A 14,543-nucleotide genomic window follows, 5' to 3' on the forward strand; every position below is an offset into this window, starting at 1 on the left:
TGTCCTGTGGTCGTTCCCAGCCCATCCCACCTTTCCTGCACAGCCCGGGGGCTGAGTGCATTTTCCATCTGTAAATCCACCCTCATATGCTTTGCTGACCAGACTTTCCAGCAAAGAAGTGCAGGTGCGTCCTTCCTTAGCTCTGTGATGGGAGTAGCATTTCCCTTGCTGCCTCTGTGATTTGGGATGACTTCATCCTCTTGGTAGGACTCTGCTGCCACAGGAGCACCCCTGACCTGCACGAGGACCTGGCCTAGCTCATCGGGGCCTTTGCAGCTCACTTTTAACGGGGGAAAGGGGGTGGAGAAGCAGGAGACTGGGAAAGTGTAAATTTTAAAATGTGATTTTCCAGTGTCCCTTTAACGTGCTGGGAGAGGGTGGGCTGGGGGCTTCAGGCTGGAGATTGGGCTGTGTGAGGGTCCCACCGTGCCCTGGTGCCATGGGTAGCTGGGAGGGCAGGGAGAGAAAATAGATCAGTATTCCTGCCCTGAATTCATTGCTGTCCAAGCTCCCTGATCTGCTTCCCCTGGTGGGAGCACCGAGCTGGGCACTGCCATAATTCTCTCTCCCTCTTGGGTTCTTTGGAGGCTGCCAGTGGTGGGATGGTCAGAATGGAGCCAGGGCAAGGGCAGGACCAGGACCCCCAGCCCAAGGCAGTGGTGAGGAGGGGGCTCTGCAGGGCAGCTGCAGGTGGCCCACATGGCCACCACACCACCCGTGCTTCCCACCAGCACCGCTCTGCCTCCTGCTCAGTGCAGAGCAGCAGGAAGTTTGTCCAAATACTTTTGGATCATTGTGGGTTTTCCTTCGGGTACCTCTGGCTGGGCTAGGGGGAAACCTGCCCCAGGTTTCTTCTCCCAATTCCCTCATCCGAGGTAGGAAATCACCTTTACTCCCCCTGAAACCTTGTTTCAGCTGGGAGATACTCCCAGCCCACCCTGCCTCAGTTTCCCCACCCACCACAATCCCAAAGCAGCTCTTGGGCTGCCCTGCTCCCCCTGGGGTGTCCCCTGAGCAGCCCTGCTGTCCCCACAGACCTTCTGGGGGGATGGGATCGTGTTGGGGTACTGGGACCCCAAGAGTTCAGCCCTTGGCTGTGTCCTCAGCTCCTTCCAGATGATGAATGAGACGATCCTGGACACACTTCCTGCTGACCAGGTGGGGATGGGGACAGGGATGGAGATGAGAATGGGTGGTGCTGTCAGGTGTCTTGCAGTGTCCCTCTCCCAACTCCCTCTGCCTCAGTTCTTCCAGGGCAAGCCAGCAGTGATTCCATGAATCTGGGGCAGGGATAATGTGCCATCCTGTGTGGGGACCCGGCACTGGAAGCGTGCATGTGTGTGTCAAGGTTAATGAGTAATTAAGGCGGCTTGTAACGAAATTCCCGGGCAGGCCACAGGGGCCCGGGGTGCCTGGAGCAGCTCTGCTGCTCCCCAGTAACACCACGCTTGAGAGAAAGAGCTTTAAATTAAACTGGATTAATGATGGTGCAGCTCTGGGCTCCTCACTGCTGGGAGCAGGATCTGGGGGTGGTAGCACCTCTCCTCCTCGGAGGAAACCAGGAGTCCTCAGCTGTGTGGGGTGGGGTGACATGGGGCACATCCCCTGAAGCCTCCCACCCACCCACGGCCCAAGCTTGCGAAGGAACTGGCTCAACTATTTGCATTTATTTCTTTCCAGGGCTAACAGAAAGGATGAGAGGGTGAAAGTGGATGGGGTGAGGGGGGGGCCTGACGCGGGTTTAGGGGAGTTCAGCCCCTGCCCCACAGCAGGGCTGGGGCTACACGAGGCCGTAGTAGCGCCGATAGGCTTCCTGGAACCCGATCTGGTCGGCCAGCTCGTCGCAGTCGGGGTTGAGCTCGCACACCTCGCGCTTGGCCTCCAAGGGGTCCCGTGGGGCTCCAGAGACGCTGCTGGGGACAAACGGGGCACCCAGGGGTCTCGGGGGGGGGGTCCCATGGGAGCTGGGGGGCTCCTGGGCTGAGCCAGCAAGCTTCCCCCATGTGGGGCCGTGATCCTCACCCAGCAGATCCCTCACCTGCCGTAGCCGTAGTTGCGCTTCTGTCTCTGCACCACCTCGGCGCTGGCGCGTCTGGAGACGAAGGCTGCAGGGACAGGGCGGTGGGTCAGGGGCTCATGTCCCCTGTCCCCAGGGCAGTGGGGCCGGGCAGCCACGGTCACTCACCTTCGGAGCTGGGCGAGTCCTGGGTGCTGGCAGAGCCATCGGCAGCTGCGAGTGACACGGAGGGGAGGGTGGGCTCAGAACGGCCCCACGTGGGCTCTGCTCTCACCCCACTCCTTTTGGAGCTCACATCCCTCACTGACACCCCCCAGTCTGCTGAAGGATGTCCCGGTCCTTATCTCCTTGTTGCAGCCCCGTGCCCCCAACCCCAAAGCTCAGCAAAGTTTTCCCAGTCCCTTTGCTCCCTGCAGAGCCCTTCCCAGGGCACGGAATCACCCCCAGTGTCCCCGTCAGCCCTGGATTCTCCCGTACCTCTGCGGCAGAGACCAAGGGTGAGCAGGGCCAAGAGGGTCAGCAGCACGAGGGACTTCATGGTGCCTTCCTGTGCTGGGCTGAGTGCAGCCCTGGCTCCCTGGGTGTCTTTATAGGGTCCTGTGGCCTTGGCAAGGGGGGGCATGGCCTCACCAGGGTTATTTCCAGCACATCCGCCATGGCCGGAGCTGCTGGCAGAGGTGGCAATTGTGGTTTGGGATGAACTTGGTCCCCCTGTGCCCAGCCAGAGCCCACAAAGGGAGGGGAAAGTGGCCCCAGGCCAGGGGGGATTTGTTGGTGGGCCCAGCCCTGCCAGCCTGGCAGCGCCCAATCCCCACTGGAATGGGTTTTGGGGCACTGGGGGCTCCTTGCTGCGCTCCCCACTGCCCGACCCAGCTCCCACTGCTGGATCCCAGAATCAGCTTCTGCGACACAGGGAGACTTTCCTGCCAAAACCTGTGGGGTTTTCCTCCATGTGCAGGGCCAGAGGGAACTTGCTGGCCACTTCTGGGGGACCAGCATGTGCTTCTTTTGGGCATCGTCACACTGTGTCCCCAGGGGAGGGAGGGTGAGCAGGTGCCTGTGCCTTGGTCTCCACACAGCTCCTCCCTGCCACATGCCACGGGCACACGCTGCGTGGCCAGGGCACTCGGAGCCCCTGAATAACATTCCTCTTTCAGATCCTGACCGCTTTTTGATCCTGTAAATCCCAGCCCTGTCTTGGAAATCGGAACTGGAGGCTTTGGGGCAGAGGGCGGACGGAACTGCTGAACCAGAGCCTTTGTCAGACAAACCCGTAAAGTACAGAGTACGTGGGCCAAGAACACAGCAGGAGCCAAGCTGGGAACAACAGCCCCAATTTATTGAGATTCCAGCACAGCGAGGGGAGGCAGAGGGGAAATTGCTGCAGCCACTCTGCAACTCTAATTGCTTACAGAGGTTGGGGCGTGGTGCGAGGGGCCACTGCCCCTCCCCAGCTTGTCACAGGGCAGGGCCTCTCCTTGGGTAGAGAGCAGGGAGCTTGCTGGACTCACAACCTCTCAGTCCTCTGCAGGTGCAGGGGGACTCTCCTCACTCCCTGCCCAGCCCCAAGGAACAGCCTGTCCATGCTGCAGGCACACGTCACTGCGGGGCTCTGCCAGGGAGATCCTGGGAGCCTTCCCTTCCCCAGCCCGCAAACAGAGGAGGCAACTCTGGGTGGGGAAAACCAGTCTGGCTCTAGAAGGTTCCACAGAAAAACATCAAAACCCTGTGCTACAAACCCACAGAGTGGAGGCAGGGCCGTTCCAACCTCTGCACAGATCCCCAGATACCTCAGGCTGCTGGGAGGGGACCAGGGCTAGAAAATAACTTGGAGAACAGAATGGGAATGGGAATGGGAACGAGGAACTTGGTGCAGCAGCTGCTGCCACATCTGCAACGGGCAGGGTCTGAACACAGGGAGACTGAATGAACCTGCAAGCACAGGCAGGAGTGTTGGCTGTGACCCACTCGTGCTCCTGCCTGTGGGCTCCTCAGACCTCAGCACAGCCTGGCTTGGGGCTTAAGGCACTGAATTTTGTCTAATGCACAGCTAAAACAGCTACAAAACCCCAAATGTGGCTTTGGAAGCTGGAATCAGGCCTGTCACAGCACTGAGTGGAGCAGAGGAGAGCACAGCCACAGTTTGTGACACTCCTCTGTCTAGCTGAGTAGGAAATACGGAATTGCCATCCATTTCCAAGATCTCAATGTGGTTTTTTTTGTTGTTTCTGTACCAAATCTGATCAAACCGTGCCAGTCCAGCAGCTGTTTCAGTCCCTCTGCAGTCTCCAGTGGCCTGATAGGGTAATTCTCAGTCTGGGTTCTGCACACACCTTGTCCCATGAGTGCTTTGGGACATCCTCATCCTGTGGCCTCACTGGGGCTCCTGGAATGTCATGATGAGTTCTCGTTGCTCCTTACTGATTGCCTGGAAGGAACACAACCCACAGACCTCAGCATGATGCTTCTCCCACCCTGCCACACTCAGGGCTGAATGTGAGCCAAGCATGTCACACACTGCTGTCCCCTGGGACCATTCCACATCCCACCCACTGCACAGGGAAAAGCACCTGAGACCTCCAGACACAACGTCCACACCTAAAGTTTCAGCAGGACTTGGCTGCTGGGGAGGTCCTGGACAAGTGGAGGGTTTGGAAATCATTCCAGGCCCCACTGAGCCCTGCTCCAGCAGGTGCTATGAGAAGGAGGTTGGTTTTGGTTTGGGTTGGTTTGATTTGGTTGGGTTGGTTTGGGTTGGGCTGGTTTGGTTTGGTTGGGCTGGTTTGGTTTGGGTTGGATTAGTTTGGGTTGGGCTGGGTTGGGTTGGATTAATTTGGGTTGGGCTGGGTTGGTTTGGGTTGGGCTGGTTTGGGTTGGATTAGTTTGGTTTGGGTTGGCTTGGGTTGGTTTGATTTGGGTTGGGCTGATTTGGTTTGGGTTGGGCTGGTTTGGTTTGGGTTGGGCTGGTTTGGACTGGGTTGGTGTTTGGGCTGGTTTGGGTTGGGCTGATTTGGACTGGGCTGGTTTGGGTTGGGTTGGGCTGGTTTGATTTGGTTTGGGTTGGTTTGGGCTGGTTTGGGTTGGGCTGGTTTGGTTTGGGTTGGTTTGGTTGGGTTGATTTGTGCTGGGTTGGTTTGGTTTGGGCTGGTTTGGGTTGGGCTGGTTTGGTTTGGGTTGGTTTGGTTGGGTTGATTTGGGTTGGGCTGATTTGGACTGGGTTGGTTTGGTTTGGTTTGGGTTGGTTTGGTTGGGTTGATTTGTGCTGGGTTGGTTTGGGTTGGGTTGATTTGGGTTGGGCTGGTTTGGGTTGGGCTGATTTGGACTGGTTTGGTTTGGGTTGATTTGGGTTGGGCTGGTTTGATTTGGTTTGGGCTGGTTTGGTTTGGGTTGGGTTGGGCTGGTTTGGGTTGGGCTGGTTTGGGTTGGTTTGATTTAGTTTGGGTTGGTTTGGTTTGGTTAGGGTCGGGCTGGTTTGGTTTGGGTTGGTTTGATTTGGACTGGGTTGGTTTGGTTAGGGTCGGGCTGGTTTGGGTTGCTCTGGTCTGTTTTTACCTGCCAGGCCTGTTGGCGAGCCTGGATCAGCTGCTGCAGCTCTGCAATGCTGTCCCTCCCCATCAGCACGGACTCGGCCACGCGGCCGTTGCGCTCCTCCTTGTGGCGCAGCGCCCTGCGCAGGTGGGCGCGGTGCTTCCGCAGGTACGGCACCAGGGCGCTGCGCACGTCCTGCTCCGGGATCCCGCTGGGCCGCCTGCGCACGCGGCGGCTCCTCAGCACCCAGGAGAGCCGAGATCCCACCCGGCACGGCTCCCACCCAGCTGGGATCAGCCCCGCGCCTCCCACGCTCTGCTCCGGCACGGGGAGCTGAGCACAGCCCCGCTGGAGGGAACGGGGAGCTCCCCCCCGAGCCCGGCCCTACGTGGGTGCTTGGAACAGGCAGGATGTCACTCGCCCCCCTCAGCACAAGGAACACCAAATCTTGTGTTTCTGGTCACAATCCCCAGTCTGTCTGCCAGGTGGCTGAACCTGCAGTGTCTGCTGAGGCCCCGAGGACACAAAGAGCACGCAGGGGGACTCTGCTGTGCCCAAAATCAGCCCTCTGGATTTGCCCCCCCATCTCAGTGGCGCTGACCTCCCTGCACTAAGGAAGTGAATGGAAATGGATCCTGGGCCCAGAGAAGCACAGATTAAACTGATTTTTTTGTGTGTTTTAGGCCCATTGACGTTGCTGTAAAGATACAGCAGCTTTCAGACCCTCCCTTGCAGCATGAGGCCAACAGGACACCCAGACATCACCCAGGAACTGCCTGTTGCCCTTGTAGGAACATGACCCCCACCCCTGGCCAGCCATACCACGCTGGCTCTTCCCGGTCCTTTGCCTCCTCCACGATCTTATCCAGTGAATTGAAGAGTTCCTCCAGATTCCCTTCATTTTTCACCTCCTCGATCTCCTCCTGTGAGGGAAGGACACAAGGTGAACAAACACAGGCACCACTCTGCTTGTGAGCCCTCGCTGGTCGTGGAATCAGGGAATTGTTTGCGTTCAAAGGAACCTTAAAGCACATCTCGTTCCACCTTCCACTAGACCACGTTGCTCCAAGCCCTGTCCAACCTGGATTTAAATTATTTCAGGGATCCAGGGTCAGCCACAGCTTCTCTGGGCACCTGTGTCAGCGCCTCAGCACCCTCACAGGGAAGAATTCCTTCCCAATATCCCATCTAACCCTGCCCTCTGGCAGTGGAAGCCATTCCTCTTTGTCACTCCATCCCTTATCCAAATTCCTTCCAGCTTTGTCGTGGATGAAGAGCCCACACCCTGGGAATCCCCATTCCTGGGGGTATTTAACACATGTGGATTTAACATGTGGTATTTAACACATGTGTGGATGTGGCACTTAGGGACATGGTTCAGTGGGGGCCTTGGCAGTGCTGGGGAAATGCTTGGACTCGATAGTCCCAGCGGTGTTTTCCAACCTGAATGACCCTCCAGCTTTTTCCTGGTGAAGACAGAACTCTGGAGAGCAACCTCAGCTTTCTGCTTTTGCAACTTAGGAAATATATTTGCTGCCTTTAATATCAACCTGTCCAGCGCTTTCCCCCGTGGCTTTGAACCCCCTTTTGGACACTCCAAACCCCCCCGCAGCCCCCCCAGGTCGCTCCCCCGTTCACCTTTATGGACGTCTGTAGCTGGGAGATGAACTGATCGTAGATGCTCCTGGTCAGCTGGGGCTGCAGCTTGTAGAAGCAGCGGTAGCAGTTGGCAAACCTCTGGTAGCTGCAAGGAGGGCAGGATCGGGACCGGGCTCACGGTGGGGCCGGGCCAGGCCCGGAGCCGGCTGCGGGGCTGTTCCCGCGGATCCGGTGGGCTCAGGGCTCCCTCCCCGCTCCCGCCTCACCTCCCGGCGGTCACCAGTTTCTCCAGGAACGTGTCCACCACGGTGCTGAACAACTGGGCTCGCCCCGGGGCCGCCGCCGGGGCCGGGCCGTCCCCGCCATCGCCGCCCGCCGCCGCCGCCATCGCCGCCCGTTGGCCGGGGCCCCGCCCCCGCGGGAAGAACGCGCGGGAAGGGAACGCGCGGGAAGAACGCGCGTGAAGGGAACGCGCGGGAAGAACGCGCGTGAAGGGAACGCGCGGGAAGAACGCGCGGGAAGGGAACGCGCGGGGTTTGTGCCGCTCGGCGGGACCGCCCCGCCCGGCGCTGCCGGTCCGAACCGAACCGCGGCCAAACCCGCCGCGGTGAGAAACTGCCGCCCTGGCGGCGCGGGGCTGCGCCCGGCCCCGAAGGGAAGCAGCGCGACAAAGCGTCCTTCTCTCCCCAGTGCCCCTGGAAATGCCCGCCCTGCCCCCCCCCCCCCCCAGCGACTTTTAGTGAAATAAAACCATCGAGCCTGGAGAATTCAAGGAGAAAAGAAGCAGCGAAGTTCAGCTCGGTTAGAGAATAAAAAAAAAGAAGCGACATTTCCCATGTAACAGCCAACCAGGAGCCAGCCCGCGCCCTGGGGGCGGCTCTGGGTCACAGCTGCTTGCAGGCATTCCACGTGCTCCAGCCGGCTCTCCCTGCCTCGCTCAGCCACTGAGCAGCCACTGAGCAGCCACTGAGTTCTCAGGCAGCTCACGTCCCTCTCCAAAGGCTAAGGGTGAAGCCCTTTCTGTGACAAGACAAAAAGCAGCAGCCTCCCCTGGTGTGGAGAGTCATGTGCTTTTAAACGCAGGCACCAAACTGAAGGTCTCTCACGTTTATTAGTTGTCAAGGACGTTGCTGGTTACGAGAGGAACATTAAGTTTGACAGTGTCTCCCCACACTGGTGCTGCCGCCCCTCTGTTCTGCACACTGGGACTGGCCCTGCTGCACCTGGCAGAGGTTGATCGTTATTGTTCCTGTTAATATTAGGGTTAACATCCTGCTGCCTTGTGATTTGGGGTGCTGTTGTTCTGCTTTTCAGAGCACAATCTATTATTAGAGCAAGAGCCGACTGGTGTCAACTTTTAAACGACAAACACGTGACCAGAGCAGGTGCAGAAGGTGCTGCTCCAACAACTCCACCAGCGGCTCCAGCATCCAGTGCCTTTCTGAGCACTGCAAGAAACAAAAATGGGATGAAGAGGGCTCTGACGACTCACCCACAGCCCCATCAGAGCACTGCACCTTAGAATCAAGCTCTGCCCTTAGCAGAGAAGCCTCTCCCATCTCAGCAGCAGCTTCAGCACTCTCCATCTCCAGCAGGCACGGTGGCATGTCCAGTGCCTGCTGGGCAGGGACAACTGGGATGAAGGGCAGAGCCACGCTTGGTGAGTCCCCTCAGGAAGAGACAGCCAAGTGGAGCCCAGCAGCAGCCACAGGTCAGCAGGATCAACACCTCAACCAAAATTCCTGGTTATGGCAGAAGGGGAGTGGAGGTGGTGCACTCTGTTGTGTGGAGGTGCACCCCGAACCCCCCTGGACGTGGCTGACCCAGATGAGCACCACGTGTGGGCTGGCAGCATGAAAGGCAAATCTCAACCACCAAGAGCAGCAGAGTGCAGTCAAGCAATCCCCTCCCTCCCCTCCCCTCCCCAAAAAGCAGCCTCTGGTTTCGTCCCCCTGAAGTTTTCACCTGGTAAAATACACAGACCATAGCTCAGGCTTCTGATCCAGCAATTGTGCAAAACATTATCCTTGCCCTTCCCAAAGTGGATGGGCAGAATTTAAACTCATGAAGTGAACCAACACTTCTTATTCAATATAAACATGCCTGTCAGGTTTGAACCGGATCAAAAGCCAGCACAAGGTTTTTCCTTCCCCACGTCTCATCTAATTATAGCCCAAAGCCCATTCAGTTCTCATCCAGCTGCTGGCAGCACCATGATCAAACACTTCCAAACTGCATTTCTGGCCTTAAACTAGCTAAGGTGGGAAGTGGCCACAGCCACTCTGAACATGCAGGATTGACACACTGAACGAGGCCACGGGACAACCATTCACTTCTCCAGAAATCAGAATAAGCTTCCCTAAAATAAAAAAAAAAATTAAATTACAACAGATTAAAAACACAGGTTAGGTGTCAAAACTGCCATCAGCTAATTCCAAACAGCCAGCTCAGCTCCCAACTTGCTATCAGCCAGCTTGCTGTTTGGAGGATGAGAGACAGGGAACATTTTCCAAGAATATACAAAACAAGTATGTAGATCTATTCAAAACGCAGGAAATCAGGTCTGAAGTGGTTCCAGGTTACTCTTGTCTCACATCTTCTAGAAATAAAAGCAGGTGATTGGAGAATGTCACTTGTCTATTTTCTGCTTCCAGCTTCCCACAGTACAACTGCCACTAGAGACATCCCAGCAGAGGGTCCTGCTGCAGGCTGTGAGACTCCTTGGAAGTTTGGCAAAGATGAAAATAATTTAAAGAGAATAAACTGGCTTTTTGCTTAAGCCAGTAAGTCTTTAATTAAAAAAAAAAGGAATTAATAACTCGCCAGGATGCATTCACACACCTAGAATGGACTGTTCCAGGCAAAGAGCACTGCCAAAGGTCACAGTCTAAGCAAAACCAGCAGCAGACCATTGCATGACACTCAAATCTAAAGAGGTGAAGTGCAGTTGCTTTTGCATCTGCCTTGTGCTGTGAAACCAGCCAGAGACAAAGGCACAGCAGCTGCGTCGCATCCCAGGCTCTCCCCTGCCACAGACCAGACTCAGAGAGTTCACAGGAAGGTTCTCCTCCACCAGCTGCCTCTACCAGTGCCTTGAGTCCACCAGCTCTGGGCGCAGGCTCAGCTTCTTCAGCGTTTCATACCCCACCACGATGACGATGGTGGAAGGAGTGGCCGAAATGATGCGGGCAGAGAGGCCTTTAGTCAGCCCCCAGGGACCTTCCTCTGCAATGAGCTGCTTGAAGGTGAGAATGATGGAGCTCTTGCCTTCCACCTGCAATGCCAGAACAAACATTGACAGAGCTGCCAGACTCCACAGTGAGCTGCTCTGGGGCTCTGCTGCAACCGAACGCTCTGGAGACAACAGATCAGCCAGTCCAACAGCCTTGATCTGCTCTCCAGAACTCCCTGAGGAGGGGAGCACAAAAAGCACAAAGTCCTAAGGAGGCAGCAGGAAGCAGCACCTCTCCCTTTCTGAAGAGAAAGCCTGTCTAAGCAGGCTAGGCTGGCACTGCCAGCCTGGGCTCCTCTTGCTAATGCTGAGGGCCAATTAAACACCCACTACCCAGGATGAAAGGCCCAGGGAGAACAGGGAAGCAGCTCACCTGAAACCACAGAGATGAGAGCCCAGGCTGAACCCCACCCTGCACTGTGCCAAGCACGCTGAACTCTTACCTGGACCCGAGCCCTCACCACATCCATGGGGTTGGTGAGGGTGGAAGCTGTGGCAGCTGCAAGTGGCCCTGATATCGCTTGCAGAAGGAGGTGGGGACAGTCCTTAGGAGTCAAACTCGAAAGCTGTTCTGGGAACAGGAGAGAGAGGAAACTTTCAGACTTTCAGTGGATGTTTATCATCTCCTCAACTCCACCCTCTAACTCCAGCTGATTTGTAGTGGGCAGAATCCCTGGTGTACAGCCTGCCAGCTCCTCCCACAGAATCTCAAAGTGGTGCTTCCTACAGCACCCCAGAAAGCTGGCACAGCACAGGGAGCAGGACTCATCACACTGGTGGCTCCAGGACACTCCCCATGCTTTGTCCCACAGCCTCCCATCAGCTGCCTCTCTGGCTCCCCAGGCCTGTGGGGCAAACTGGACAGAATAAGCTTCCACGTCCCCAAAACAGGGCATGAAAATAACCACCCTCTTTAGAAGGTGGAGGAAGCCTTAAGACAAGGCTCCATTGGAAGGTGCCTGCAGAGATTTGTACAGAAAGCTGTCACTACTGGGCAGAGTCCAGGAGATACCCTGGCACCCCACTGTGGATCCCTAAGGAGAACAGCACCATGTAGTGCTCATCCCAGATTTCCTCCCTCTGCTCCTGCTGCCTGGCCAATAGGATTTGAATCTCCCACACTTTTATTGGTTAAAGTTGGACAGAAGAGTGCTCAAATCCCCGTGTTTTGGACGATGAGGAAGCCTGTCTGGCAGGAGGGAAGGAAGCAGCTCTGTTTGAGACCTTGAACACTGGAATCAGGGCCAGCAGTGTCCTTTGCACCTGATGAGGGTTCAGTGACCCCTGCTGCTGCTCCAGGAACAGAGGACTGGGAAATGCAGCCAGAGCAGATTCATTGACAGCTGGGGCTTATGTTTCCCATCATCTCGATGTCCACTGAGAAGACAGGGAAAGAGCAAACACCTGGAAGCTGAGAGATCCATATCAACTGCCTTTTCTTACATGCCCTCCTTTGAGCCCTTTTGGCATGAAAATCTTACAGTTTGTACACTGGGTCTTGGTCTTATAAACTGTTGACATGGAGACTTGATGGGAGCAGTCCCACAAAGTACAGCCCAACGTGCCAAGCTGCCACTGCCATTTAAATGCAGCACCAATGCTTCCTCTAGCTACCAGAACTCTGTAAAGTACACAGGACCTTTGAGACATCTGGATTTTGAAGAACAGGTTGCATCTTGACCTCCAAGATGTACTTTAGGCCCAGTACAGCAAACCCCAAACTGCTCATTACCACCACCTTTTGGCAGAAATTAGGTAAATAGATGCCTAAAAACCATGTGCAAAGCTGCACGGCAGAAATCTAAAGGATCATCAGAGGTGGAAGTAAACCTTAGCTGGCCAACACTTTTAGCCTTTGGAAACACCCTAAGGAGTATGAGAACTGAGCTAGGGAGAAAGAACTTTCTACTGAGTGCAGTTTTCCATCACAAGACTCAGTGCCAATTTTAAAGTTGCCAAAACGGAAGCAACACCTGACAGAAATCCAGGGAAGATTTGGCCCTTGTCTCTGCCTGCTGTTTGGTTTTGCCATGAGATTTGTGGCTCTAAAAGTCCCTTTGCCATCTATGAGATGCCTGAGTTCACATGAACTGAAAGATGAACTATACTTACATGGTGGCTCCAAAACTCTGCCTTCCTCACTCCCGTGGAGAAGGCACTGTTTGGGATTAGTGGAAGAGAAAGTTAAAGCAGGTGCTTGAAGCCCCACTTGCCTGGAGCCATCCAGTTTGAAGTCCTATAGCACTCAGACCTCTTGTTCTGCACTGAAACACTGCTGCTCTGTTAAACTTCCACCCAGTATCTGCAGAATTCCCACACAACCAGATGTAGCTCCTTTGTTCAGGACAGATTCTGCTCCCACCCCCAGAGAGAAAGCAAATCACGCTGAATCCACAGTGTCAAGGGTCCATCCGAGGGGCTTCTGGCTCTCCTGGGATAAGATAAATTTCAAGCCTCCTTTCACTTACCAGCATAGAAGTGGTAGAAGGGCCACCAGACCGCACTGTTGGGAATATAAGTGAGCAGCGAGGCCACATAACCCCTGTAGAAGCCTCTAAAACCGTCAGCCTTGAAAATCTGTACAATGATGTCCTTGGTTTGGCCAAAGACCAGCAGACGCTTGCCATCTTGGGTCTGCACCTTGAACCTGCCCATGCTTTCCCCCTTCCTCTGCATCATGAGGTGCTGGGAGATGACATCGATGGGTACCGTGATGCTCTGGGCCACCAGGGAGGCCGAGCCACCGGCCACCAGGGACTTCACAGCGTTGTTGTTGTTGTACCGTGACACGTACTTCCGAGTGAGCTCGTATGTCGTCACGTAGCACTGTCCTGAGATCAGGGTGAAGGTGTTGACCAAGAAGCCACGGTAGAGCCCAGCCGTCCCTTCTGTCCGCAGGATTTTCACAAAGGCGTCGAAAGTCCCGTTGTAGAGGCTCTTGCCCTTCTGGACCTGCAGCCGCGTCCGGATCAGCGTGAAGGGGTAAACGCTCACCCGGATCATCATAGTCATGCAAATCCCAAACACGTAGAATTTCCTTTTGTCCAGGTGCTCCCACTCAATGATGGGGATGTTCCGTTTGTCCTCCATGGCTCCCTGGGGTCAGGCAGGAGAGGTCCAGATCTCCCTCAGATGTGCAGAGCAGATCCAGGCCCAGCCTTCCAGCCTTGACCAACCAGACTGCAAGTGCTGGCACCTGAAATGAGAGACCCCCTTGGGTAGAGGACAAAGCCCCACTCGCTACAAGCGCCCACATCACCTCAACCTTGGCTGACTCTCCTCGAGCACACAGCAAGCCCTTGCACAGCATTGTGCTGGCCAAGCAGAGGGACTGCAACCTCCAGAGGCAGGGCCCTACCATGTGCCTGATGGTGACACCTTCTGATGTCACTGTGGCTGTTTTCTGAGCTCCAGCAGCAGCTCTCACCACAGCCCAGACTGCTCTGTGGAAAAGCAAAGCTCCCATGCTTTCAGAAGCAGATGAGCACCACTCCAGCAGCACACACACCTTTTAAAGGACACGCAAGATCAGGGATGGCCAACCAAAGCAGCTTCTCCCCAGTCATTCCAGGTCTGTGATGCTCCCAGGTGTCAGGACGTCACTTTTCAGTTGCAGGATCTGTACAAAGAAGAAAGTGACAAATCCTTTTGTGTTCCTAGGTTCCCTGCATGAATTAGACCCACTTCTTTGGGCACTTCCATTCTTATCTTCCTAAAGCTGGAGGGTGATGAGAAGGTGAAAAGAACAACAATGGGAAAACAAGGCAAGACAGCCATGTAGAGTCTCCACGCTGATGACCAAGATCCTGAAAAGAAGGGGTTAAATCACAGCCCAGGCTCTCTCTGTTGAGCTGCTTGTCAGCTACATGAGCAAAGTTCACCCTCCCTTCCAACACTCCATCGTTGCTCCTGGTCTGATAAGCCCCCTTCCACTGTAGGTTGTGCTCAGAGCACCAGGAATGGGGAGGATGAGGAGGGAGGGGCTGGTTCAGCCTCCCCCAGCCCCAATTGCTGCAGCTCATCACCAGGTCCCAGCAGGCACCAACTGCTTCTCCACAGCCAGGCTCCTGGTACTTTCAGCTGCTGCAATTAGTCAATTAACTTGCTGCATGATTAACCAAGCTTGGGCTAAGGGAACCTACACACAGGGCCAGGCAGCAGGAGAAG

At 55.6% G+C, this 14,543-nt stretch overlaps 3 protein-coding genes across 3 annotated transcripts; all 3 read right to left on the minus strand.

Moving 5' to 3' along the window:
- Positions 1 to 1,654: 1,654 nt before the first annotated feature.
- Positions 1,655 to 2,681, minus strand: BGLAP (bone gamma-carboxyglutamate protein). The gene is given in 5 exon segments (XM_054001211.1): positions 1,655 to 1,913; positions 2,039 to 2,105; positions 2,186 to 2,230; positions 2,495 to 2,635; positions 2,638 to 2,681. Coding segments are annotated over 5 exon segments (423 nt in total). The 5' UTR covers positions 2,675 to 2,681; the 3' UTR covers positions 1,655 to 1,780.
- A 495-nt stretch (positions 2,682 to 3,176) lies between these two features.
- PMF1 (polyamine modulated factor 1) lies at positions 3,177 to 7,710 on the minus strand. Its single transcript, XM_054001206.1, has 5 exons — positions 7,411 to 7,710; positions 7,184 to 7,289; positions 6,368 to 6,468; positions 5,570 to 5,765; positions 3,177 to 4,445 (listed from the first exon to the last, which is right to left on the minus strand). Exons 1-5 carry the CDS (start codon positions 7,530 to 7,532, stop codon positions 4,392 to 4,394), a joined length of 579 nt encoding a protein of 192 aa, XP_053857181.1. The 5' UTR covers positions 7,533 to 7,710; the 3' UTR covers positions 3,177 to 4,391.
- A 526-nt stretch (positions 7,711 to 8,236) lies between these two features.
- SLC25A44 (solute carrier family 25 member 44) lies at positions 8,237 to 13,971 on the minus strand. The gene is made up of 4 exons (XM_054001166.1): positions 13,885 to 13,971; positions 12,845 to 13,572; positions 10,820 to 10,947; positions 8,237 to 10,418 (listed from the first exon to the last, which is right to left on the minus strand). The coding sequence occupies exons 2-4, from the start codon at positions 13,464 to 13,466 to the stop codon at positions 10,227 to 10,229; spliced, it is 942 nt and encodes a 313-aa protein (XP_053857141.1). The 5' UTR covers positions 13,467 to 13,572; positions 13,885 to 13,971; the 3' UTR covers positions 8,237 to 10,226.
- Positions 13,972 to 14,543: the final 572 nt, after the last annotated feature.

This window comes from Vidua macroura, chromosome 29, assembly GCF_024509145.1.
Source record: "Vidua macroura isolate BioBank_ID:100142 chromosome 29, ASM2450914v1, whole genome shotgun sequence".
In the NCBI taxonomy this organism is placed as follows: Eukaryota; Metazoa; Chordata; class Aves; order Passeriformes; family Viduidae; genus Vidua; species Vidua macroura.

What these genes read in the sequence shown, in the direction of transcription:
- PMF1 (XM_054001206.1), bottom strand. Translation starts at nt 7,532, where the DNA reads ATGGCGGCGGCGGCGGGCGGCGATGGCGGGGACGGCCCGGCCCCGGCG. An exon ending in AAACTGGTGACCGCCGGGAG is followed by an intron (nt 7,290 to 7,410) that starts GTGAGGCGGGAG and finishes CCCTCCTTGCAG; the next exon opens with CTACCAGAGGTTTGCCAACT. An exon ending in AGCTACAGACGTCCATAAAG is followed by an intron (nt 6,469 to 7,183) that starts GTGAACGGGGGA and finishes CTTCCCTCACAG; the next exon opens with GAGGAGATCGAGGAGGTGAA.
- SLC25A44 (XM_054001166.1), bottom strand. Translation starts at nt 13,466, where the DNA reads ATGGAGGACAAACGGAACATCCCCATCATTGAGTGGGAGCACCTGGAC. An exon ending in CTTCTACCACTTCTATGCTG is followed by an intron (nt 10,948 to 12,844) that starts GTAAGTGAAAGG and finishes TCCTGTTCCCAG; the next exon opens with AACAGCTTTCGAGTTTGACT. An exon ending in TGGTGAGGGCTCGGGTCCAG is followed by an intron (nt 10,419 to 10,819) that starts GTAAGAGTTCAG and finishes CTGGCATTGCAG; the next exon opens with GTGGAAGGCAAGAGCTCCAT.